This window comes from Paroedura picta, chromosome 2 (genome assembly GCF_049243985.1).
Source record: "Paroedura picta isolate Pp20150507F chromosome 2, Ppicta_v3.0, whole genome shotgun sequence".
In the NCBI taxonomy this organism is placed as follows: Eukaryota; Metazoa; Chordata; class Lepidosauria; order Squamata; family Gekkonidae; genus Paroedura; species Paroedura picta.
Genome location: NC_135370.1, coordinates 104,033,329 through 104,061,075, shown reverse-complemented (window position 1 = coordinate 104,061,075; position 27,747 = coordinate 104,033,329). Strand labels below are relative to the sequence as shown.

The following is a 27,747-nucleotide window of genomic DNA, read 5'->3' as shown; positions in this document are numbered from 1 at the left end:
CTATTTTTATATGTCTTATACATATTTTATGCCAATAAAAGGTTACTGACTGACTGACTGACTGACTGACTGACTGACTGACTGACTGACTGACTGACTGACATTGGTTACTGTAGGACTTCAAAGAAAACCAAGTTACACTGAGGGACAAAGAATACATGACACTGAACAGGGTGATCAGGCTTGGCTAGCCACCCTCCATGTGAAAATGGGAGACACTGGCATGGCACATGACATGCATGCAAAAACAGGCATCTTCAGCACTGTCAAAACAGACAGTTGGCCCTCAAGCTCCCCCCCTCTATGACCAACACTAATTTGTTGCCCACAGGGTCTAGTAAGAGTTGAGCTGAGGCTCTCACAATTTCTATTTTATGGTGTTATTGTTATGATCTTGTTAAGTTATTATTGTTATAATATTACTGCTGTTACTGTTACCTATTACCATGTGTTAATTGTAGCCTTCCCTGTTTTCTGTAAACCACCCTGAGCCCTCGGGGAGGGTGGTAAACAAATAAACAAATAAACAAATAAACAAATAAACAAATAAACAAATAAACAAATAAACAAATAAACAAATAAACAAATAAACAAATAAACAAATAAACGTGTTTTACTAGTTTTAAATACTGAATAGAAAAGACGCAGTCACCATTATGAGGGGAGAGTACCATGCAGAATCAAAAATACTATGGTGGGTTTTCTGTGAGGAAACCAGCACCACATGCAGAATCAAAAAAGAACATGCCTTTTTTGCATGGTTTCCTGCCATGTATAATAGCCCCAGGAAAAACTGGAAATGCTCAAGAATGAGTGCTCTTGACCACAGCGATAGACCCAATGTACATGCAGCTGTTATGAACGTAGGTGATACAAGCAATGCCCACTGGGTTGATTACTATCTCTTATGCTCTCTCTTTATCCCATTGCTTTGGATATTAAGTGTCATGTGTTCGGGGCTTATTGTTATATAATGCCCCTCCCCCCATTTCCTTGACTGGTGGGAAATTGTTGGAGAACAGCTTCTTGGTGCTAGTAGCTTTGTTTGCAAACACAAAAGCAGGGAATACCAAAGCAAAGTAAGCCTATATAAGCAAACAAGTGGGAATTCACAGGGATTTGCGGAATCCATCTCATCCTCCTCCTCCCCTCCCCACACACTATTTATACTTTTCCTTTCCTGAAAGCCCCTGTAGTCTCACCCCTTTCTTGCCACTTACTCAAACCACTTACTTAAATGAAACTACTCATTCAACTGCCTTAAGCAGTATCTGTAAACCGCCCTGCGGCTCAGGGCACCACGGACTAAATAATTGACTAACGGCAAGTGGGGAGGAGTTAGGGCGGGACCAGTCCGTGATAAAAACTAAGAGGGGACCAATCAGGAGCCGTGAAGCGGCTCCTGATTGGGCCCCTCCAAGTGCCACTCAGGGGCCAAGTGGCCAACTGGGAGGCACGCATAGCGCGCCTCCCTATTGGCCACTTGGCCCGCCCTGCACTCCTCGCCCAGATGCTTTGGCAGCGGGAAAGGAGAAGGGACGCCCCGTCTTCAACGCAGCGGCCCTGCTCCTTTCCTGCCACTGAAACATCGCCCTTCCCTTAGGAGGCCTCACCTGCCAACGGCCCGCCCCCGCCTCCCAACAATGGACATGGCCGCTACCACGGCATGCCGCGCCGCCGCCTCGCCGTACCCCCACGACCCTCCAGGTCAGCTCCTGGTCGCCTCCCAATCACCCACTCACCAGCCACTCACTCCCCAGCTACCTCGGCAGGCCCCTCTGCCGCCACCGCCTCTCCCGCCAGCACAGACTCTGCCGCCGCCGCGCCGCGCCCTCCGCCACAGCCGGAGCCTCCCACCCCTTACCCGCCCAACTCAGCCCTGGACGGACTCCCGCCACAACGCCAAGGTAGGCCGCCCCATGCCCCTACTCACAGGCCCGCCGCCACCTCAACACACCGCCTGCTTCCGACCTTGCCTCCGCCGACGGCCCTCCGCAGCCCCGCTACGCCCTGCTACGCCCAACGCCCCAGCCCCGCTAGAGCCCGCTGTATTTACCCTACAGCGGGCTTTTTTTCTAGTCACTAATAAAAACACTATTTCAGACTTAGACTGATTTATTTATTCATTCATATTATTTTACATTGCTATAGCTTGGGAGAAGAACTTTACAACAGGTAAAGCATATACTTTTCCAGTTGCAGAGAAGACTAAGTGGCATATAGTTAGATCCTTTATTTTTCCATTTTTTTATAAATAGTAACAATTACAGCCTTTCTGCGGGTGGCATCTGGCCTGTTTGGTCTAATAAACCAATCTAAAACTTTACCTCAGAATGGGAAAGTTCACAGGGAATCAGAAGCCAGCCTACCTTTATATGTCTCTCTGTCTTTAGCTTCTCCTCTCCCTTAGGGTTACTATTATTATTCAGTTTTTAAATTGCCTCTCTTCCATGGGGTTCAAGGTTGTTTACAACATGTTAAAAATATATAGATATATACTTTATTAATTTCATTTACACTCTAAAAAATAATCATGAAAATAACTAATTCTCCAACTGGTAATTAATATTAACTAATTTACTATCTAACTACCTATCCCTTCCCTGCTTGTTGGGTAATCGGGTATCTCAGCAGCATTGACAAGAGATAAGCGAGGAAGAAATGCAAGGATCAGATGGAGGCCCTTTCCATAAATCACCCTGGCCTCAGCAGTAAGCCTGGTGGAAGAGTGCAATCTTGCAGGCCCTGTGGTACTATAATAGCGTAATCAGTGCCCTAGTCTCAAGCAGCAATTCATTCCACCAGGCTGGAGCTAGGGCACTGGCACCGGTTGAGCCTAGGCAGATGTCTTTGGTGCCAGGAACTACCAATAAGTTTGCATTAGATGACCTAAGTGTACTTCAGGGCAGTGGTCCCCAACCTGCGGGCCGCGGCCCGGTGCCGGGCCGCGAAGGCCATGGTGCCGGGCCGCGGCTCCCTCTCCCTGCCCCCCCCCGCAGTAAAAAACTTCCCAGGCCGCAAGCTTGCGGCCCGGGAAGCTTCTTACTGCGGGAGGGCGGGGAGAGGGAATCGGGGCCGGGCCGCGCCCCTGCGGGCGCGGCCCGATGCGCGGGTGCGGCTCATGGGTGCGGCCCGATGCGTGGGCGCAGCCCGCGGGCGTGGCCCGATGCGTGGGCGTGGCCCGCGCGGGCCGCGGGTCGCGCCCCAATGCCCTGCCGGTCCCCAACCTCAGAAAGGTTGGGGACCACTGCTTCAGGGGACATACTGGGAGAGACAGTCCCTGACTCTTACCGCACGGAGGATGTTATGCCACGCTGCCACCTGAGTTTTGCTTGGAGCCAGCTGCCCCAATTTTTCCCACAACCACATGAGAGCCCTTGGCCCACTTCAGCCGCGTCTTGCTCCCACATAGGACTTCCCGTCGGGTGTTTTTCTGTTTTGGCTTTTCAATCAATGTCATGTGCCATAAACTCCCAGTCACCTTCCAGTAGCATTCTGTTAAATCTTTCCACCCACTCCCTTCCAAGGCTGAAATCAATCTGTGTTTTTTTTAAAGGAAAGGCTAGAATTGTGTTACAACCAGAGCCCCCAAGCGTGGGAGTTTCCCGAGATAAGTCAGGCCGAGGCCAAGTGAGCAAGCGTTTTTTCTTGTTGAAGAAGAAGAATTGGTTCTTATATGCTGCTTTTCTCTACCCAAAGGAGTCTCAAAAGCAGCTTACAATCTCCTTCCCTTTCCTGTCCCCACAACAGACACCCTGTGAGGTGGGTGAGGCTGAGAGAGCCCTGATATTACTACTTGGTCAGAACAGCTTTATCAGTGCTGTGGTGAGCTCAAGGTTGCATGTGGGGGAGCAGGGGATCAGCTTAGTTGCATGTGGGGGAGTAGGGATTCAAACCTGGCTTGCCAGATTAGAAGTTTGTGCTCCTAACCACTACAACAAGATGGCCAGGTTTGCCTCTCTCAAGGCAGCCCATAGGAATCCTAAGGTGCAGTTTCAGCGGAGCAGCCTGTCTTGTGGCTGGCTCCCAATGCGAGAAGCCAAACATGGCTGCCTGGCTGCCTCCTTCACTGACTACCAGAGTGTGGCACTGCCAACAACAAGTGGTTCCTTCCATCTACTGGTGCTGGGTTTAAGTTCTGCTCAGCTCTACCAATGCTTCTCTGACATCAACTGCAAGCCATTTCCCAAGCCCAGGCATTTTCTCCCAAATGTTCTCCTTGCTCAGAGCTGACTACATCCACGGAGGAGGAGGAGGGGTGGGGAAGAGCTCCTGATTGGCCTTCATTGGGGGAGTTCCATGCCAATCAGAAGGTTGGCATGTCATCAGAAAGATCCGATGCTTTTTATTAGGTGAGATATTATATTTTTATTATTATTATTAAAACTTAGTAGTGCTCCACTGTTCCTTCTCATTAGTTAGTTGATCTACCACTAGACAGACAATATATAACATTATTCTTCAATTTCTAGTTTAGTGGAGGGAATAACCCAGAGATTAATTGAGGGAAGCCCGTAAATTTTATTGGCTATATTTACTTGTTCTGGCCTCAACCAAAGGCCTGGCGGAAGAGTACAATGTTGTGGGCCCTGTGGAACTTATGTAGTTCCATCAGGGCCTAGGTCTCAATTCTCAGTTCATTCCACCAAGCTGGGGCCAAAATGAAAAAGGCCCGGGCCCTGGCTGAGGCCAGACACACTTCCTTCAGGCTGGAAGACCACCAATATGTTGACATTTCTTCTTGGATATATTGGGAGAGGCAGTCCCTGAGATATGCAGCATCCTGACCATGTATGGCCTTAAAGGTTAAGACCAAAAGCTTAAACTTGATCCAGAATTCAATTGGCAGCTGAAAGGTAGGTCATACATGGCCACTCCGTGGATTCCTAGTGAGAACCCAAACAGCTGCATTTTGTACCATCTGCAGATTCTGGGTCAAGGCTAAGGGTACACCTGTGTATTTTCAAAATAAATAGGTAAATAATCTCATATGTATTTCCCACCAGATCAGCACTACTGTAGAAAGGTTATGAAGGAGGGAGCTGCATAATTGACATTAACCTACATCATCAAGGGATATTCAAACGTATTCCCAGATGGAGTAGTAACATACTAGGAGAAATGGCTTCTACATCACTGTTCTGTATGTACAAAAGGGGTCTGATAATTCAGAAGCAAAACTCATGCCTAAACTTTAATTTATCATGACAAATTATTTTCAGCATATTTTAAGAGTCTTTATTTTTATTTGTAGCTAAAGTACCTACCAACTTGACAGAGGTTTGTGTTTATACATGTCAAAATCTACAGCCGATTATAATGCAAATTCCCCACAGAGGAAGTGTAGAGACAGCTGGTAGCACTGCAGTATGCATGGCTTTTATTTTTCTCCAAAAGATTCAGGAAATAGAAATTTAATTGGGAGGATTGGGATATCTTTTCCCACTATCCAGCTGGATGATGTGCTGCTTTTCAAGTTAGAAAAGGCTGCTTACTATGAAAATTACAGTGAGGGAAATGCATTATCTTATATGCTATAGAAATACAAGTGTATTTGACTGGGGAAGGGAATGGCAAACCAACCTGTATTGAGTTTGCCAAGAAAACGCTAGAGGGCATCACCCCAAAGGCCAGACATGACTCGGTGCTTGCACAGGGGATACCTTTAACTTTATATTTAGAGACTCAACTGAATATACAAATGTGACAATAGAATGTCTTTGTATAGAAGAGCCTACAGTTTATCTTCACAGTGGGTTTCTTGCTTGGTGGTAAGGATGATTGTTTGATAACTCCAGTCCAAGTTTTTCAGCCAAAGAGATGCTGGCGTAACTTTGTTATGACATGACATGATGTAAGAAACAATCTATGGATGGTCTTCCTTGATTTCCAGCATAAGGCTGGAAGTGTCAGTTTAGCTTAATTCACCAACAAGCAAACCTAAGAATATACCTATCACCAACATTCTCCAAAAAGGGATGGTAGGCCTACTTTTTACAAATCCCTAGGGAATTTAGGTAGGTATACATTCTTTAGTCACACTGTACATGGTAACATTGCACATAGTAATTTGAGATGTGCACTCATCTTATCTGAGCCCAAACCCTCTGAACCCCCCCCCCACCACCACCACCACCACTGGAGTTTTGTCCATCATCTTTCAAACCTCTTGGAGGACTGGAGAAGTGCCAGATTAGAGGAAAGCAAATGTTATCTCGGTCTTGAAAACAGAGAGGAGCCTGACCTCAATGGAAAAGATAATGGAGCAGATTTTAAACATTTGAAGGACAGTTTGTTGATCTGGGGAAGTCAGCAAGGATTTTCCTCCAGCTGGTCCTGCCAGACCAACCTGGTGTCCTCCTTTGACTGACTGACAGACTTACTAGATTGTGGAAACTCTGTTGATGTTGCTTACCTGGATTTCAATAAGGTTTTTGACAAGGTTCCCATGATGTTCTAATGTGTAAACTGGAGGACTGCAAACTGGATTTTGTATGGTTATGTGGATAGGGAACTGGTTAGAAAATTGCACCCAAGGAGTAGTTGTCAATGATGTTTCAACAGATTGGAGAGAAGTGAGCAGTGGGGTGCCACAGGGCTCGGTACTGTCTCTAGTACTTTTCAACACTTTTATCAATGATCTGGATGAGTGGGTAGAGGGACATTTAGAATCACAGTGCTCCTCATTAAATTTGCAGGTGACACCAAATTGGGAGTAGTCATGAACTCCCAAGATAGAGACATTCAGTGAAATCTGAGCAAGCTGGAAAAGTAGGCAAATGAGAACGAGATTCAATTCAATAAGAAGAAGTGTAGAGTTCTGCATCTGGGTCACAAAAATGAGAAGCATGCATACTGGACGGGAGATACACTTCTGGATAGCAGTGTGTGTGATCTTGGACTGTAAACTAAATATAAGCAGACAGTCTGATGTGGTAGTAAAGAAAGTAAATTCAGTCTTGGGCTGTATCAACAGAGGCATCACATAAAAATTGCAAGATGTCACAGTCCTGTTGCATACTGCATTAGCCAGACTGTAACTGGAGTGCTGTGTGAAGTTCTGGAAGCCTCCTTTCCCAAAGGATGTGAACAAAAATGGCCTGGGGACCAAGTCCAATGAGGAAAGGTTGAGGGACTAAGAAGAAATGTGCAGCCTTGAGAAGAGGAGGTTGAAAGGGGATATGATTGCTCTCTTAGTATTTAAAAGGTTGTCACTTAGAAGAGGGCAGGGAGTGGTTCCTGTTGGCTGCAGAGCATAGGACCCACAGTAATAGGTTTAAATTACTTGTAGAACAGTATCAGCAAGATATCAGGGGGGAAATTTCACAGTCAGAGTAGTTCAGCAGTGGAATCGGCTGCCTAAGGAGGTGGTGGGCTCCCCCTCACTGGTGGTCTATAAGCAGAGGCTGGACAGTTAGTTATCATGGATGCTTTAGATTGATCCTGAATTTAGCAGGTAGTTGGACTAGATGGCCTACATGATTCTAAATGTTTTAAAACAAAATAAATTCAAAGAAATTAGAAAATGTGTGTAGTTGAATGCCCACTAGAAATCTCTTCAGATAATCTGGGGTGGAAAGAAGAGTAAATGAAGCAACCCCTTGGGGGGAAAGGGGTGAATTCATCTTGACTAACACTTGAAGGTCCATGACTGGAGTAACAAGGGCAGAGAAAAGGGAATGTGAGATAGCATGATAGCTGTGTGACATAGCACAATGCTCAGCCAGAACTGCAGACCTCAGATGTAACAGAGTCTCAAGAGAGAAGAGGCAAGTCTGGCCTTCACTGGCTTGTTTAAGGTCAGTACAGCCTGACTGGAGCAGCTGGTGGTTTGAACCAGGCCAAGCAGGTTTACTAGCAGAATGAAGGGGGGAGTCAGAAGTGCCCATAAACCTTTTCTGTCCCCTGTCTAAAGAGGGCAGCAGGATATTGGGTGGGAGACAACAGACTGGAGTAATACAAAGCCCAATTCACATAACATGAATTTTACAAGAGGAATGCAACTATGTGCTAAGAAGTAGGGCATGAGCAGCAGCCAGTATCCAGCACACTCTTGCAAACAAGAATCAATGAAAGACTTGAAACTGCTTTGAAGAGCAGCAATTGTTAATTGCTTAGATATTAAATCTATTTTTACTGTTGATGAGGAAACCCCATTTTTATTTTCTGTGCAAGGCACACCTAATGTTTGTGGGTCATCTGCATGCAGATTCCAATTAAAATAATTTCTTCATTTCTTGCAAACGAATACATTCATTTCATACATGTAGCTAGGTAACTTAGTTTCACAGTGACTATAATACTTAAAACACAGCACCCAGACCTAGGCAGGTTTTGTATGTGTTAAGTCCCATTGAGTAATTTCCTACTTCTGGCAACCCTATGAATTAATGGTCTCCAAAATGTCCTATTGTTAACAGCCTTGCTCATCATGCAAACATCCTTGACTGAGTCAATTCGTGTCATATTGGCTCCTCCTCTTTTCCTGCTTCCTTCAACTTTTCCTAGCATTGTCGTCTTTTCCAGAGGCTCTCGTCTTCTTATACTGTGACCAAAGTATGATGGCCTCGGTTTTTAGCCACTAGCTTCTAAGGAGAGTTCAAGCTTGATTTAATCTAGAACCCACTTATTTGCCCTTTTGGTATTTCACAGTATCCGTAAACTCTCCTCCTGTCAGCTTTCTTTATTGTCCAACTTACATGTCCATGTGTAATAATGGGGAATTAACTTGATCTTGGTCACAAGCAACACATCCTTCTTCTTAAGGATCTTTCCTAACTCCTTCATGGCTGTACATCCCAGACCCAATCTATTTCTGATTTCTTGTTGCAGTCTCCATTTTGGTTGATAATGAGGTCAAAGAATAGAAAATCTTAAACTATTTCAATTTCTTTATTGTCAATCTTTAAGTTAATTAATTCTTCAGTAGTCATTTCTATTATTTACTTGACGGTCAGCTGTAATTCTGCTTTGGTACTTCCTGCTTTAACCTTTAATGATTCCAAGTCTTGATCGCTATTTTTCATTGGGCACATTCTTCCCACTCTTACTGTGCTATAAAATTCATTCTGTATCTCCTTGATTTGCCTTTTAGTATCAGCCACTTCAAATCCTTTTGGGTAATTCATGATTATAAGAACTGCATGGCCTTTTAACAGCATGACATCACTTAACAATCCTTTACCACATTATGAAAAATTTCACTGTTTGGTCCTGTTGACTTTATTCAGAATTGCCATCAATATCAATGAAAAAGGGATCTACTGCTGAAACTTGTAAGAAGCTGTAGTCATTCTGGAATACGCTAAGGGAATTTGTAGGTTAAACAGAGTATAACTTCATTCAGATCCAACATAGTGAAACAAAGAAAATAGAATGAGGCATACCAGAGTCCTTTATAGCAGCTTGTTGTGTTCTGCTCCTGCCTATAGTGACAGAAATAATGATTGAGAATTGCTCCAGATTCTAGCACTTTGGACGTACAATAACACATAGAATTTACTTCTGAATATTATAAAAACCTTGTTAAATTAACACTAGCAGTAAGTAAATATAAGTTGTAACTATTTCTCTATTATTTATATAAACTGATGTTAGAATTATGTCAATAAAACCTTACCTCATAATATTTTTTCATTGATTTTTATCACTGAAAGTACCATTTTGTAAGAGAAGCCTTCCTGTCTTCCTTGATTGATAGCACTTCACAGCTTTTCTGTCACTCTTGGGCCAACTTATGATGGGAGCATTACAAATTGAAGTCAGAATGGCTTTCTATTAATAGGAAAATGAAGAAATGGCAAACAAGATACCTCAAATGCAGTGGATAGCACACTGAAAATTCTGTGATGCCTTCCAGCCAGCTCTGTATGAACAGCTTCTCCAGCACAAATGCCAGTCACATTCTTTCTAAAACATTTAATTATTTTTGACATCCATTTAACTTCCCATAAAACTCAAGAAAATCTTTTCAAAAATTACTTGACTCAGGTCCACATTTAAATACAGCAGCAATTTCAACTGTCATGCATAGTTAAGATTTTGTTTTTAAATCAAAGCTGAGATAGATTGGGTCCTAGTCTCCTAATCTGGTATCTGAGATATAGATATTCAACATGGAATTTTCCCCTTAGGTGATAATACAGAAAAAGAAGTCTCAAAGCAACCATAGTAGAGAGGGAAGGCAACATAGTAGAGTCTTTGCAGATCTTGGATGCCATATAAAGGAACACCGTTGGTTTCTCATAGAAATAAACCCAAAGCAAACTAAACCAATAGGCAAAAAGTTGTATCTTCTTGAGATTTATTAAATGCAGTCCTTGGTTAATTTTGGTTGCAAAATTATTTAGGGCTGCATTTAATAAATCTCAAGAACATACAACTTTTTGCCTATTGGTTTCGTTTGTTTTGGATCTTGGATGCCAAGCAAGGAAGACTGTAGAGGAAGGCAATGGCAAATCACCTCACTTCTCACTTGTCTTGTAAGTCCCTTGCCATAAGTTGTCTGCAACATGATGGCACTTCTGCACATAGCTATATTTGGTACAACCCAAACAACAAAAGCATTTCTGCCAATAGAAAATAGATGTGACTGTTACCAGTTCACTCCTCCTATAGCAGATCCCCATTTTACCTTCTATGCTGCTTCAAAGGATCTCTTTAGCCTCTAGATACAAGATTTTGGAGAGCTCAGTGTAAAATTCTATTCTGTCATTGGAGCGCCATTCTCAGGGCCATTCCGCACCGGGATCCATGTAGCAAATTGTTTGCTGAACGAAAAATCAGCATTTTAAATAGTGGAATTTGTCGTTATGCATACCTGCCTTTGTAGTGGAATCCAGTTGCGTTTCTATCATTTCCCACAGGGTTCCAGTCTCGGCAAAAATCGCTAGAAAGGAAGCGCTATTGCTGAGCTGTGTCCCGCCCCTGGCCATCAAGCAGCCAATGGGCGGCTGTTATCATGCTCCCAAACAGCCCCTTTCCCTTTAAGGAAGGCTTTAAAAAAACACACACACACACACACCCATTGCAACGAATATGCATTGATTCGTTGCAACGGAGAGACCCATTTAGGTAGCAGGTGGTGTTTGAGCTGCCGTTTCATCGTTGCCACGCTCCCCCCCCCCGAGTGAAAAAAAAATCCCCCCCTCACGGGTGTGATTTTCGGCCAAAAACAGTGTGAAAAATAAAGTGAAAATAAACCAGCAAACGGGCCTCTGCGATGCTTGTGCTTGGTGACTTTAAACAGAGGGACTGCAGCCGGGGAAGCCTCACTGGGTAAACGAAGGCTTGCCAGTGCGTTGATCTCCACTCGCTCGGAGAAAAAAAAATGGCGATCGCTTTGCCGGAAGATCAGAGGAGAGAGCCAGGGGGGAGAGACTTTGCAGAAACCGCAACAATCGTAACGCACAGAACTTTCCCGCTAGTGTTGCAAATTGGTTTCAGGAGTGTAGCGCTTTCCGGAGGGTGAATCCACTTTTTGGGGTTTCCCTGAAAGCGCTACAACGAAGCGCTTTTTGCGGATCGGTTTCAGGAGTGTTGCAGATTGTCAACGACGTTGTGCATAACGGCAAAACTGTAGCGATTTCAATTAGTAACCATTGTGCTATTTTGGACGAATGCGGAACGGCCTTCAGTATTTTATATTCAACACAAAGAATCTCCAGTCTCCTTTTTTAGTCATAATACTCGTTATATTTTTTTTGAATTCTTTATGAAAGTTATATTTCAATCTTCACCCTGAAAATCTCATTTCAGCCATACCTATTGTACTAATGTGCTATTAACAATTTGATTTTTCCCATAACTATTGGCAACCGTTGCAGAATGTCAGCAGCTGCAGAATCTCATTCTGATTTGCATATTTCTGTTCCTAGTTTAGGGTTCCAAAATACATTAACTTTGAAGTTAGTCCCATTAGTTGCAATGGAACACCCTTAGGAATTCACTCTTTCTAACTCAAGGTAGGTTGGAAGGGGTTCTCTCCAAGACTTTCCCTCCAGCAACTGGAGCCTTCATGGAACCCTTGTTCTGCAACAGCCAATGAAAGCAATGACATTGTTAATTTATTCAGAATAAGCAAGTGGTGTCATCTGCTATCATGTTCCATTTCAGCTCCATTGTGCTGGAAGGCAACATGATGCTGTTACTCACTAGCCTGTTAGTAATTTTAGTTTGTTTGGCTCATTAAAATGATTCCTGAGATCTGCACTGTGGCTCACTAGATTTGTTTTGACTATGATTCATCCTTTTTTAAAACAAAAGATATTCTTAGTGCCTTCTTAAAGAGCTGTTAGATGGTTTAAAACAAATAACTATAGGTTAACTGAACAGGAAATAGGACCTAGAGTCCCCACAGTCCCATAAGCAATTGGCCTTTTCATTTGTAACTACTTTGATTCTATGTCAAAAGGGAAGCATTCAGTAGCACCAGGCAGTATCAGGCTACACCTAGCCGAGACGGGAAATTATAAAAAAGAAATGAGCGCCATACAGAGGCACAACACAAGAACTGCACTGCTTCAAACTGCAGAGAAACATTAGTGATGGCAGACACTTAATCTCTGTGCAGCATAGGAGTCAGAGCAATGAAGCTGATTTGATGAGTATAGCTCTACTGTGTGCAGTTCATGCATGTTTGACAATATTTGTGGTACACAGTAAATATAAAGGGGGAAGCCACTGGTTTGGTACAAATGTCATACTCCACACACACATATAATCACAGATTGCAATGCCAGTGTCAGTGGGTTCTATCATGTATTCTGTACATGCAACATGTTAACCCCATATAATGAGATCATGTAACTCTTTCCCATTTTTCATAGTAGCTGGTAACACAGCAGAGAATCCCCCAGTGCTCTGCAATATGAAAGACGGGCCTTTGCAGCACGCATCACAAGTGGAATTTCACACACACCCCAATTTAGAAAGGGGCATTTTAAAATGGTAGCTGTGGAATAAATACAACTGAGGAAAAAGAATAGTGTGTAGGCAGGCACAGAATCCAAAGTCAAAATTAAAGGCTTACTGTTCTGAAAATCTGCATTAAGATGTGCGTGCACAATGGGCCTAAGAGTCAGTATACCCTCTGCTGTCACAGTGCCAGCACAGAATCTTGAGCTAAGCAAAATATTCTGCACTTTGAGTTATTGGCATTTATCAGTATTTTTAGAGGTTGAGCTTTAAACACTGAATGCTGAACATGCCTGTTGTGCTTGACTGTGATTTTATTTCTGAACACTTTTGTATGCATTTTTCTATAGCAGTTGTTCCATCTGATGTTTTTATTTTCTAACGATTTTCTTGTGGAGCTTCTGGTTTTGGCATGGCACACATCTTTGCTTTTAAGAAAAAAAATTGTGAGCTGTCTTCACAGATTTTATGAAAGATCAGACATAATCTTATATTTAAAAAGTAAATGTTATGGTTTATGGTTGAGACCACGGTTTGAGGAAGATCTGGTGCCCCCCCTCCTAACATTAAAGACAGCAGTACGCTACGATGGGTCATGGCTCCCTCTCACCACTTCCCCCCTTTTGGAATGTTTAGGGGGGACGGATAGTTGATTACACTGCCATGTCTCTCCTTGTGTTGGATTTTTATGCCCTATTTTTAACAGGGTTTTATTGGGATTTTTAATGAGCGTGGCGGGGAGTGACAGGGAATAATAATAATAATAATAATAATAATAATAATAATAATAATAATAATAATAATAATAATAATAATAATAATAATAATAATAATAGGAAAGGTGCTCAGAAAAAGTTGCAGAAAATGTGCTCTGGCTTTAAGCAGACAAGGCCAGTCCTAGAAAAGACATGGCTACCAGAGAATCATCTATGCAGCAACAAAAGCAATTTAATTCTTTTGTGATATTCTCCAGAGCTAATAGCTTAATAACTGTGCAAAGCTATTGGAAGGAGAGGCAGCTTCATGGCAAGGATTCTATGATTCTAATTCAATAACATCAAAATAAATACAGTAGTAACAGTGGTTTCAATAACAGTTCAAACAACATTTTCATGTAACAATTTCAATACTATGTCAACATTAACCTGTTAACTATAGTCCCATAGGTTGGCCGATTCAGGGTTTCATTCCTATGGAGGGGTTTCTGGGGGGCCCAACAGATGTTCTGGGTTCGATCAACCACAACCAAATGCCTAGTCTTCATGGTGCCATTGGACTCCAAAGGCAGGCATTTGGTTGAGGAAAGGGTGCCTAGAAACACAATCACAAACACTAATAGGTCCCGCCCTATTATAGACGATGCTATGGAAGATCTCATCACATGAGAACTGTGGTAGGCAACGGTGGCAGGAGCAGTGGAGCTATGGGGTTTCTTTTTTGTACCGTTCCACCATCTTGACGTTGTTTAATATTATATTGTTTTGATTGTTATTGGGGATGTTTCAATTGTTGATATAGTCGGTTTGTTGTTTTTACTGTTTTATTGTGAGCCACCTCGGGCCAGCAGTTGCCAGGATATAAATGTAAAAATAAATAAATAAATTTTATTCTGAATAAAACTTTGTCTTCAAGGCACCATTGGACTTCAGTTTTGTCCTACTCTTTCAAACCAATACAGATACCCACCCACATCCAATCCTAAAGTGAATTTCTCCAGTCTAAACCCATTAATTGCAATGGGCTTAGACTAGGTGCGAAGCTAAACCTCGCCAGGCCGGGCCAAAGGCTCAAGTTATGCCAATGTTGCCAAAGTTATAACGAAAACTAATGCTGACTAGGAAAAAATTCATCAATAATTTTGTCTGGGAGGGTTTTTTTGGGAAACAATATTTTATTTGAAAACTACATACCAAAAGCATATTGTAACACAAACTCTTGGAAAACAATTTGAAGAGGGTTGGGAATATTATTATTTAAAGTCTGTTGTCTTTTAAACAAGAAATAAAACAAATCAAGTTTAATAAAGGTTTGAGACTGTATAAAATTATCACTTTTCATCATAATGTGGTACTCTGCCTAAGCAGGCTTGCTTCTTAATGCTTTTTCCCCCAATTAAGAATCTTTCTGATGTTTCTAATATGAAGGGGTTTGGATCTCTAATAATAGACGCTAACAAATTAGACGATTACGATAAGACAGCTAGATTCATCTTCAAGATAGAAATCAATATGCTTGCACTCAGGAACACACGAAAACGAAACACGTTGCTTACTGAGACGCCAATTTTTGTAACTTTTGTATCCTGCATTACTTTGAATGTAAGCAGGATTCAAAGTCTGCGTCCCATACACTTTCCTGAGAGTAAATTGCCATTAAATATAGTACTTCCAATCGGCTTTCCTTTCTCTCTCATTTAAGTGAACGGCACTTAACTTTGCACGCGTTGAACTCGATATTGTCAACAGATAAATAGACGCTATTGATTTAAAAGGACAAGACCATTTATTTCACAGCGTTCCCACAGCTTTCACTAAAAAGCTCCCCAACATAATTGCGAACCCTTCGATCCGTAAGCGCGACATGTAATTCTCGCGAGAGCCAACTCCAAGTGGATCCGGAGAGACAGATAGCGAGAGCGCACGTTGGGAAAGACGACCTCTACTGCGCATGATCTGGTTAGTCAGTGTCGCAAATGCGGTGCGGTGCTTCCTGTTTCTGGGAGCCTTTGGAACAAAGAGATGTAAAAGTCCAGTGTACACATCACTTCCAGTTTCAAGTGCGACTATTGTTGTGGTGTATAAATGAAGTGTACAAAATCAATTCATAAATATAAATTATGGGGGGGGGGGGTTCGTTTGCTCATTGCTTGAACTTTGTTGCAGCTAATAAAAAGGGAAAGGCAGTTGTGCTGTGTGAGAAGAAATGAGGCAGCAGATAAGCTGAAGCTTCAGTCTGTCTATAGGAGTACTAAAGGGGGTATGTAGTTGTAATAACAGTTTGAAATCTCCATTTCTCATACAGCGGGAACAACTCCAGTTTTACTCTGGTGTAAGTAAGATCAGTGTTCAATCTATCGGATTACAATTAAATCGCCTTATTGAATTTGGAGACGTTCCAGCAAAAATAAGGCGAATTCTGCACTCCAGAAAATCTGCTTGATCCTTGCAGCCTTTTTTCAGCCGAGACGGCAGAACGCGATTCTTTGCGCGAGGTTTCTCCTTTGCAAACTGACCAGCTAGGTGTGAATCCAGCAGCACCTTCGGGATTAACAAGAGTTTCTCGGGTTTTGAGCTTTCGAGCGACTGTCCACCCTCGCGTCTGTGTCTTTCCCGCACATGGCGGACTCGGCCGTCTTCCGTCGGAACCCGAAGTCTTGTTCCGGTCTCCAGCCTGGCGTCCCTTTGTGCGAGGGGGGTGGCGGCGGCGGTTTCCTTCCGCTTCGGAAAGGAGGCAGGCGGGCGGGCGCGTGGAGCGGACGGGGAGCCCATGGCGGCCTTTGGGGACCTAGGCTCGGGGATGGTTTCAGGACAGGGCCGGAGGAAAGCTTATGGCAAGGTACGTGTGGGCGGGCAGGTGAGAGGAGCGCGTGGAGGGCTGCTTCTGCCTCCCCTGCCTCGTTCAGGCTGTAGCTTCGCCCCGCCTTGGAGGTTTCGCAAGCAGGGTCCCTTAGCGCTGTCACGCCGGTTGCAGAAAGGGCCAGCTTGGTTCAAAATAAAAAAAGCGACAGGCGCCCCAGCAGCAGGAATATGGAAGGAGCGTTCTGCATCACCGTCGGCAAAGCGGCTGGGCATGTTTTCTTTTCCATATCATCCTTTCAGTAGTGTTTGTGTGTAAGTGTGTGTGCTGTTAATTGTTAAATACGGTAAGTGCGGTTAGAATCGACCTCAAGTAAAGAAGCACCTGCGGGTAAATCCTAAATTGCACAGGAGTCAAGCATAGTGCTTTATGTACGAACATGGCGTAATCGTTCAGCGTGTGGGGATGCTATAAAGAGAGGCCAGTGGAACGGTGTAATTCATTCACTGAGAGAGGTTGTGAGTCACTGCCAAAGTTTCCTCTGCAGGTTGAATTAACTCATTGTATATACAGGAGTGTGATCCAGATTTATTGTATCAGTGGGGGCTTCTGTTTGAAATCTGTTATCATACACATACATACACCCCAGGATTCCATGCTTGAGTTGAAAAGAGAATGGTGCTTTGGTAGTTTTACTTTTATTCTGTTTTTGTTACATGACAGTCTACTGGTAGGAGTTGGCTTGCCTTAGAGCATTATTATCTTAAAGAAAAGAGACTTGAGTATGTAAAAGTTTATGTTGCAGTATTTGTCTTTTAGGTGTGATGAGTTCCCCCTTTTTGTTGACACAAACTTAACATGACTGAAGGAGCTTACAGTCTAACATTTGAAACAAGGAAAGAGAGAAGACAAAATGGAGATGGGGCCAAGCTAGGGAAGAAAGTATGTTCATTCCAGCTCTCTGCTGCTGTGGTTGTCGATGATTAGGGGGGAGGTTTGGTAATTGGTGGAGAGCCACATGTAATTTGCTGCCAATGATAGTGGGAGGGAGAAATATTAGTGAACTCAACAGCTGGGAGCACTTTTATTGCTGGGGGTGGGGGAGGGAGACAGAAGCCTTGGCAGGTGGCAATTGGAGGAGAAACCTTGACTGGCCCGGCCCACTGCTGATGTGACCTCAAGGATGGAAGCAGCATTGGGGAACTATCAAGATGGTGAGAGGAATTACTTCCCCGGTAAAATGTCACAGGTCCCCACTTGCACTTTCTATTTTTATCATGCTTAACTTTTTCTTGTCAGTTACTGGGCTCAATTTAAGATATTAGCTGTCACATATAAAGCCTTTCATGGTCCTATATCTGTGAGATCATCTTTCTAAGTATGCTCTACACAACAGCTTTACTTATCAGAGCAGGGTCTTCTGCAGCTGCCACCTAACAAATCAATACAAATACATGTATCTTCTCCATTGTGGCTCCAACCTTGTAGAATGGTCTGCCTGAGAGGGTCAGAGCTTTCCACAAACTATGCAAAACTGAAATATCCAAGAAGGCTTTTCTACACAGGCAATAGAGCTGCACTGTACTGAATGATCCACAAAGTTACTTGGAAAAATTATTAGGGGCTGCAGCCTATACTGCTGTGTATAACTTCTGAAACAAAAATCTTACTATGGAGTTTTGCATCCTTTAAAGGTAAAGGTATCCCCTGTGCAAGCACCGAGTCATGTCTGACCCTTGGGGTGATGCCCTCCAGCGTTTTCTTGGCAGACTCAATACGGGGTGGCTTGCCAGTGCCTTCCCCAGTCATGACCGTTTACCCCCCAGCAAGCTGGGTACTCATTTTACCGACCTCAGAAGGATGGAAGGCTGAGTCAACCTTGAGCCGGCTGCTGGGATCGAACTCCCAGCCTCATGGGCAAAGCTTTCAGACGGCAGCCTTACCACTCTGCGCCACAAGAGGCTCTTTTGCATCCTTTAGCCTCATTTAATGTGTCATGTTAATACTTATGCTTTGAATCACTATTGTGTTTAGACTTCTGCTTGGCTCTAAAATCCTAGTCCTATTGCATTGCTTATTGAATGTCCCCTCCATCGATGGATTTACTCACTTTCTGTAATCTGCCTTGCATTATTATTATTATTATTATTATTATTATTATTATTATTATTATTATTTAATTTTTAGACCGCCCTTCTCCCAATAGGTCTCAGGGCGGTTTACAACATAAATTGTTAAAACTCAATAAAATCCCCATAAAAACCCCAATTAACATCAGCAAAAGTTACATATAACATATAGCGGCGGTGGTCACTATTCTGATCTTAGTTCAGCCTGGTGGAGAGAATAATATTCAGAAGAGAGTGGCACCAATACAATAGATCTAACAATGATCTCGATGTTAGAGATCTCAATATTGGAGGGGATCCTCTGATGGATTAGTGGGAGAGCTGCCCTGGCCTCAACCATATGCCTGGCGGAAGAGCTCCGTCTTACAGGCCCTGCGGAAAGCTGGTAGATCCCGCAGGGCCCTTAGCTCTTCTGGGAGCTCATTCCACCAGGTTGGGGCCAGGACTGAAAAGGCCCTGGCCCAGGTCAAGGCCAGGTGAACATCCCGTGGGCCCGGGACAACCAGTAAATTCATACCCGCAGAGCGGAGTGCCCTGTGGGGGGCATAAGCAACCAAGCGGTCCCGCAGGTAGACGGGACCCAGGCCGCGTATAGCATGCAAGTGAGAGAGACTATAAACAATGTAAATAAAAATATTTGTGAATTCAACATGTGAAGGACTCAACACTTAACAAGAGTTGTTACACAGGGCCTCAGTTTTGTGCCCAAATATTTGTATACTATATGTGATGTGATGTGATGTGATGTGATGTACTCCAACTTGTATTACTGTTTCAAGTGAAGTTGTCTGTATCTGTTCAGGGACGTACAGCTAAGACCTTGAAGTCCCTACAGTTTGCTAATCCAGGACGACATACTGAATTTGCTCCAGAAGCAAACAAAAGGGAGAAAAGAAGGCTGCAAACCAAGAGTACATCCATTAATTCAGACAGGTTGGCTGTTTTCTGCATTGATTAAATGGTGTCCTTGTTTCATGCCCTCAGGGAAAGACAATATCTAGACCTCTCTTCAAATCTGCTTGTGTAGACCAAATGCGTTTCTTTCAAGTGCCTGGAAATGGCATGATAAAAGCAAACTGGTATTGTATAGTGTAGCTGGGAAAACTTGGGAGTGAACTATGGAATGCTTCCATGCAATCTGCTGCCAGTGCATCTTCTATTAATCCACAGGGTGGCTAAAGAATACTCAGTTTTGCCTCCAAAGGCAGGTCTCTGAGTGGGAGACTTTTAGCAACTGTTTGGCTGCTTCTCACCATTCTTTGGCATGAGAATGGGATATGAACAAAAACACTAATCAAATCATTGCTAGGGATCTATTGTCTTCCTAATGTCACATTTGGAAATGTCGGTGCTGCATTCTCCCTGGGGAATGCCTTAATGAGCAGTTCTGGTGAGCAATAATAAGCAATAATAGTAATGCCGTCAATTATAATAAACATTGTTCAGTCTCAACTGTGTTATACTTACAAAGAATCAGAGCACAGAGAGGAGATGCTTCTAAAAAGGAAGTGCAAAGTGAAGCTAGAGAGGTTTAGAAAGAGACATGATAACAAAAGTGCTACCTTACAGAAATAGGTTACAGTGGGGAAAATTTGAGTTCCAGATGTGAATATTGGTCTAGGCCAGTAATTTCAGACATGGTCTCATGGGTATGGTTCCTGCTGATGTGTTTCCTGATATCCACTTGCTTCTTCCCAAATGCAAAGACCCAATCCTAGTTTCCCCCCACTTAAGTGGAGTTGGAAGTACTTCAGTGGAACCTAGAAAGTATCACTTTGGTATCTACAGGAAGCACCCATTTGGAGACAGCTGCCTCTCTCACAGGAGGATGCCTGGAACCTCTTAATGTTTTGTGGGACCTACCAATATTTTGGAAACATTCATTTCTTTTTGGTGCCCACCTGAACCCTCAGGTTAGATAGTTAGGTTCCTCTGACTTAGGCAGAGATGATGGATGAAGATGAAATATTTTAAGAGCACTAATAATGGTGTAAAGGTATGTCTACAAATTAGTCCAGTACCTTTTTGACACAACACTGACTGCCAAGAGAAAAAGAGAAAATACTTAACCCAGGAAATTGAATTAAGAAACCAAAAAGGGTTAAATGGCCTGATATAAGTGCAATGTATAGAAAAGATTAAAATGTTATTATGTACAAAAATACATGTATTTATTTACAAAGGCAGTTCAAAACACTATAACCTCAATGGTATCCCCACTACAAAATCAGTTCTAAAAATCACAAACAGGGACCAAATATCCTAGACCAGTGGTCCCCAACCTGCGGGCTGCGGCCCGGTGCCGGGCCGCGAAGGCCATGGCACCGGGCCGCGGCTCCCTCTCCCCGCCCCGCCCCCGCAGTAAAAAACTTCCCAGGCCGCAAGCTTGCGGCCCGGGAAGCTACTTACCGCGGGAGGGCGGGGAGAGGGAATCAGGGCCGGGCCGCGCCTGTGCGGGCCACGCCCGCTCGGCCCGATCCGCGGGCGCGGCCCGTGGGCGCGGCCTGATCCGTGGGCGCGGCCCGGGCGCGGCTCGGGTGCGGCCCGATCCGCGGGCGCGGCGTGGGCGCGGCCCGCGGGCGCGGCGTGGGCGCGGCCCGATCCGCGGGCGTGGCCCGCACGGGCGTGGCCTGCGCGGTCCGCGGGGGCGCGGCCCGATGCCCTGCCGGTCCCCAGCCTCGGAAAGGTTGGGGACCACTGTCCTAGACCAAATGCATTTCGGTGCACAACCGTCTTCAGTGGTCAAGCATACATAAATTGTAAAATATGTAGGCTCCAGACACATAGGCCTTCTCAGGGGAGGTCAGTATATAAATATAATAAATAAATAAATAAAACATAGTACATGTTATCAAATAATGAAAAAGACACAGTAGAAATTGGCCCTTGTTTGCCATTTTTAGAACTGATTTTACAGTGAGTATCACTGTGGCCTCTTAGAGCATTTTAAACTTTCTTTGTAAATAAATACTTATATTTTCGTATCTAATTACATTATTTTTCTATGCATTGCACTTTTAATACTTGTTGCACCAGAGAGAAGTGATTATTCCTCTGAGAAGATGGATGGTAGATTTCATCTATTGGCTAGAACTTGTGCTGTTGCTTATTAATCACATGCCCTATAAATAAATATTTTCTATACTAAAAGTCCCAGATTTTTCAGCATTTCCACATAGGGGAATTGAGATCTTATGCAGTATTCCAGACAATTGATTGATGGATTCTTGGTGTTTCCAGCATATCAATCACAGCCACTCCTAATATTGCCAGATGACCTGTCAGTGATGTCATATAGAAGTTAAACAACACCGACAACGCTGTGGGACTCCACGTGATTGCTTTCAGGTTGCAGATTCAGCGTACAAAGTAGCTGGTTGTTGCATTTGGGATGGTTAAACTGTTTAGAGCTGCTTAAGCATTGACCCTCTAAAGCAGGGGTAATCAAACTGCGGCAGGGGCTTCTGGGAATTGTAGTCCATGGACATCTGGAGGGCTGCAGTTTGATTACCCCTGCTCTAAAGCCTTTGCCGTACTTATACTTGAAATATAAAATGGCATGGTCAGCCATATCAAAAGCAGCAAAACTTAAATTGTTCCCCTGCATAGTCCATCCTCCCACCACTCCCCTCACTACTGTTTCATTCTGCTACCTGTCTAGACCGGGCTTCTGTCTTGCATATTAAAGACTTTGCAGTGCAACAAAGAACGTGAGTGTGGCAGTATTAGTAGTATATGCTATATAGGAAGATACTTTGTAAGTTTCAGTGGCAACATGGAGACTGCTGGCTGTTAGGCTTCTAAGCATCTTGCCACATGAATTTGCCCTGATGCATGGAAACTTTCTGAAGTTCTAAAATGACTGACATCTGGTTCTATATGGTGGTAATAATTTCATGGCTATTGCTAGGTATGAAATCTCTGCTGCTTCTCTACCTAAGAGAACTAGCAAAAGGACTACTTTTCAGGTTAAAACGGAAGGTAGCATAACAGATGACTGTAAATTATGCTTCTTTCCTTCTGCAGGCAAGTAATACCAGCAAAGAGCAAAGTATATGATGGTCAAGGACTTTTGCTTTATACTGGGATTGATCTCTGTGACTGTCTTGATGAAGATTGCCTTGGATGTTTCTATGCTTGTCCCAAATGTGGCTCCAACAAATGTGGACCTGAATGTCGCTGTGACCGCAAATGGCTGTATGAGCAAATTGAGATAGAAGGGGGAGAAATCATTCGCAATAAGCATGTGGGGTAGCCTACATGCTGTATTCAAGTACCACGCAGCCAGGAACTAAGTTCCAAAGTTAACACATAAGTGATTGGCTGAGATTTCCAGTTGCTGTCTAATGTAATGTATGATAAGAGAAGCTCAGGCGTAACAAATGTCCAGGGTTCTTTCTCTTCCTGTAACTATTGCTACAAGGAAGCAGCTAGTACAGTGCCTGATCTGGGAGTACATGAGGATTAACACGATCAGTATTACATTTTGCAACCTCTGCTCCGTAGAGGAGATGCTGTTCCTTTCAAAATAATGTGATGGTTACTTGAGTCACTTTAACCACTAGCAACCACAACCAGTATTAGTCCTTGAGTTGGTTGATAATTTGATAGCGATGTTGCATTATGGACAAAAAGTATTAACAATTAACTAAAGATTATGATAATAGTACATAGTCATTGCTTCAGGTTTTCATTTTCAATGATAGTGTGAGTTTCTCATTCATATTCTGAATAGAAATAAAGCCTGTCCCGTGATTTCATCAGTATGATAAGAGGGGATAATTTAAACCAAAGATGTATCATTAGAGAGCATTTCCGTTATGCATGTATCACTGTGTCTACACAGTGTGAGCTGAAGTACAAGACAGCCCCATCTTGGTCTCAAATACACACGTCATTTACTTGAATGTTAGATAACAGCAGTTACAGAGACTGTATTATGATTTGTATTTAATCACTGATTGTTCACGAGAGTATGTGAAATACATTTTTCGATATCTTGTTTTTAAGGAGCATTAATTGGCTGCATTTTACTTATTAGGGCAATATGCCATGTAACTAAATTTAAGAAAAATTCTAAAAACATCTACTTCTTTGTCTTGATTTTTAGTATATTTAAGTTTAAATAAGAGCATCTTTTCTTACAAGGCTGTAATTAAAAATTATCCCTCCATTGTTGGGCTATATAAGGCCCAACTTCTAATAAATTCTGGTGAATTTCACAGTAAAAATGTTAAATTTTAAAGCAGCTCAAATAGTATCTCATGTTAATAAAAGCAGGCTTTTGCCTTCTGAATCAGTGTGGCTTTTTTATTTTTTTAACAGTTTTTATTTCAAGCTTTGCTTGAATGGATAAATTTCATATGTTATGCAATTAAAGGTCTTGAAGATAAAGTGCAGAAAATTGGCCATTTCATAAAACCTTTTAGCAGCCTGCATTGCTGCTGGCAGGCTACTTGTGCAGATGGAATTTCTGCTCTCCCTGGCAAATAGCATTCTGCAAAGGCTGCTGCACAATAAAAGCATTTGAATAAATTTTGTGATTTTTTTTTTTTAAGAATGGTTTTGGCTAATGTAAAGCTGAGACTTACATTTTAGTACAGTGCGATTTAGCAGTTTTGTTGAAATGTATTTCTTGTGCTGGATCTGACCATTTATTTTTCTGGCCCAAGTAGTCCTGTCTGACTTTCTTCCTTGGTGCATTCTCTGTCCCATGTGTGGAGTTCTGTCTACCCAGGTGACAATCTCCAGCAAGCAGTTTTGGCATTTCCATTTTGCACCAGCAGAAATAACTGGTATAACTTAATTTACTTTTACATTTAACTGGAGTTAATGAAGTACGGTTTCCATTATTTTTTTTAGGAAAATGTTTGATTGGTTTTCTCTTGAATACTTGTTCAGTGATTGATCAGTATACAGAATTCATCCAAATGAATGTATTGGTAAATTATTCTAGATTAAGGTTGCCAATCCCCAGTTGAGAATGAGAGGATAATACTGAACTCCAGCTACACCAAATGTTAATTACACAGTTCCTTTAATAAATCTTTTTTCAGTTGCAGAATTTGCAGAGAAGACTTGCCAAAACATGCACCAGTTAAACAACATTTTCTCAGTAGTTTCATCATCCAGGGAATGACTGGCAGTAATATGTAGGCAGAGTTCACAGTGTAAACCAAGCCTCCTAGGGCAGTGGTCCCCAACTCCCGGTCCAAGGACCGGTGCCAGTCCGTGGATCAGTCGGTACCGCGGGTCCTCCTCATCCTTCTCCCTGGCTGCTGCCACAGGGGCTGCCCTGCCACTCTGCTGCTGGCTCACCTTTGGTGCTCTCCAGCAGCCGCCATGGCTGGGGCTCCCCTTCAGCGTGGCACTGTGCAGCTGCTGCTGGCAGTGCCCCCCAGTGGGCGGTGGGAAGTCGGGCACCGGCAAGAATGCAAGTGGAGCAGGGGCTCAGGTGGCAACATCCCTTGGCAAAAGACTAGTCCCCCCCCCCCCCCGCAGGCCTCAGTAAAATTGTCAAGCGTTGACCGGTCCCCGGTGATAAAAAGGTTGGGGACTACTGTCCTAGGGAATAAGGATTAAAGAATTTACAATTACTTTTTGAATTTGAAGATTTAATCATTATTGTCTTGCTGCCGATGGAACTACTGAGAAAACATTCAACCAGTGCACATCTTCTCTCTGAATTCTGCAACTGAACAAGAAAGGGATTTATTAAAGGAACTGTAATTAACAGTTGGCATAGCTGGAGTTCTGTATTTTTTCGTCATTTGCATTCTGCAACTCTGAACAGTTGTTTTGACTTGAAATTCCCAGTTGGAGCCTGAGGATCTCCTAGTAGCCAGTCCCCCCCCCCCCCCATTTTAGGGCTCCAGGAAACTGAGGGAATTTATATGATATGAGGAGGGGAAAACCAGGAAGTAAACTCAGTGTCCCTGCATCATCCAGAAATTGTCAGGACGCTGGGGATGCACTCTGGTTTTAGAGCCAAATGCTATGGTAAGAAGCTAGTTTTGCCCACCATAGAAATTTTGCCCACAAACCAGATTGTCACCCCAGATTGTCTGCAATATGCTATGGGTCTGCAATACACTTCTGGTATACATTTACTTCCTGGTTTTCCCCCCATTCCCAGCCCCCAACAGCTGGTTCCATAGACCTAGCAACCCTATTCTACATTTCTTAAAACACATGCTCTAATTCTGTGCACATCTGGTTAACACTAAATGTCAAAGATTGGCTGTTAATACTGAGGAAATGAGGAAATTCACATTCATAGAGAAACATGTTCAGTTGAAGGTAAAAAGTTACTGCTGATATTAGAGTTCTTTTAAACCATGAAATTTCTAGTAAATGTCAGACATTGTCTTCCTGACCTGATTTGCAAGAGGAATAAAGGTTGCTAAATTTGTTTTTATTCACCTGCACTAATAAATAAATTGATTTCATCAAAATCGTGTATTGGTTAATTTCTAACAACTTTTTCCTGATGCATGAGGGAGCAGATAAACTGGTTACAGAATTTCATGCATGGCAATTTGTAAAACATGCATATATCTTGTTGAATTCCTGGAGTTTAATTTCCCCCCACTCAATTATAGCAGGAAAAGATAAAACCAGGCTGTGAAGAGTGTGTTCAGGTTTGGAAAAAAGGGTGCTAAGAGTCATCTTCAAGACATAGCCACTTGTAGCAGAATAACTGTTCTTCTAGGTACCAGGATTTAGTGGCAATTAATTTAAAAGGGGAATGGGAAACAGCTGTACCCTTGGCCAACTGGAAACTTCTTGTTGAGGCTATGAACTCCATTAGATCTTCCTAACACTTATTCACTTTAGAACAGATTGAAGAGGCCTCCAACTTCAATCTTTCTGTTCTGCTTGATAACAGTGGGTCTTAGCTGCCCACAATAGGTGTGGTACCATTTCTTAAAATTGAGTCAGAAAACCTGTAGTTAACATGAAAATGCATCTTGTGCCATTATAAATGGGACCCTTTCCTATGGAATTGGAGACTCACGAGAGATGGCATCAACATTTGAGCGTGGACCACTAATAGTCTTGACAACAAGCAGTGGCAGCAGGAAGATGTAGTCCAAATATTTTTTTTCCTTTAAAAAAGAATTGCCTTGTGCCAAGCAGTATATTTCAATACTATCCCTTTTTATTGAAGATTAGCCCAAAGGTTAGTTGAGGCATAGGGGGTGTTCGGTCTTTGGCAGAGAAACTGGTCTATGTTAACTAGAGAGGGTTAAACTTTGTTCAGCCTTGTGCTCATTACTTACTAGAACAGATGGTGGTGATCTATCTTTGAAGTTGGGCTAAGGAGTTACATTGATTTGCTATGTCACCACTAAATATATGTTCTAAACCATGTAAATTGCGCGAACCACCGTTGAGCAGCCAGGAATAAGACCATATGGAGAGGGAAAATGCATGATAGTCTCAGAAGCTTTGTTCCGCCCTTGTACCCTCCCTACCCCCTCCATTTTCTGCTTCGAGTAACTTTTAAAAAAAATTGTGTGGTCTGTGTTCCAGCGTGACCACAAATCTACATTGTCAAAGGTGAAATTAAATCTTTAAATTGTCCACAGTCTTCTTGGTTTAAGGCAGGCAAAACACAGCCCCATTTCTGTTTTCTGGTGGTGGGGAATGAGCGGGGAAGGGGGGGGTGAGTGATCTGGCAGCCTCCTCCCGATCATACAGGGGTCTGAGCAGTTTGATTTAAAGGCAACCATAAGCCCAAAATGTCTTTTTGGGTTTCAGTTACCTGTCTAACATTCTCAGGCAGGCAAAAACAGTTCTTTGTGTTTTCTGGCAGAGGGAAATGAGCTGGGAAAGTGGGAGGGTGTGGTCTGGATGCCTCCTCCCAATCATACAGGGGTCTGAATAGCAACCATTAGCACAAAATGTCTTGTGCTCCAGTGACAATGTTCAGCGTCTCAGAAATCCACACGGACAGAAATAAACAGCAAAAAACACTAGAATTCCAAAAAGGGGGAGGGGGGATGCTGTATCATTCTGGCATTTGGGGGCAGTGTTGATTTTATTAATGATGCATCTATGTTATGGCATTACCACATAGCAATGTGGAAGGACCTTTGTTTTAAAAAATAATTTCAGGTCTGGGGGGAGAAAGTTTCAGTCCACGAGATAACTGCTCTGTTGTGATTGGTGGCTTGCTGTGATT

General features: G+C 43.0%; 1 protein-coding gene across 1 annotated transcript; it reads left to right on the top strand.

Annotated features, from left to right (window-relative positions):
* Positions 1 to 1,666: 1,666 nt before the first annotated feature.
* Positions 1,667 to 26,014, top strand: ARL14EP (ARF like GTPase 14 effector protein). The gene is made up of 4 exons (XM_077319088.1): positions 1,667 to 1,907; positions 16,151 to 16,470; positions 19,363 to 19,493; positions 22,587 to 26,014. The coding sequence occupies exons 1-4, from the start codon at positions 1,667 to 1,669 to the stop codon at positions 22,813 to 22,815; spliced, it is 921 nt and encodes a 306-aa protein (XP_077175203.1). The 3' UTR covers positions 22,816 to 26,014.
* The last annotated feature ends 1,733 nt before the right edge of the window (positions 26,015 to 27,747 follow it).

Bases quoted from the DNA above. Each gene is read 5' to 3' on its own strand.
- ARL14EP (XM_077319088.1), top strand. From the start codon at position 1,667: ATGCCGCGCCGCCGCCTCGCCGTACCCCCACGACCCTCCAGGTCAGCT. The intron at 1,908-16,150 runs GTAGGCCGCCCC...CAAACTGACCAG, and splicing joins ACTCCCGCCACAACGCCAAG to CTAGGTGTGAATCCAGCAGC. The intron at 19,494-22,586 runs GTTGGCTGTTTT...TTCCTTCTGCAG, and splicing joins ACATCCATTAATTCAGACAG to GCAAGTAATACCAGCAAAGA.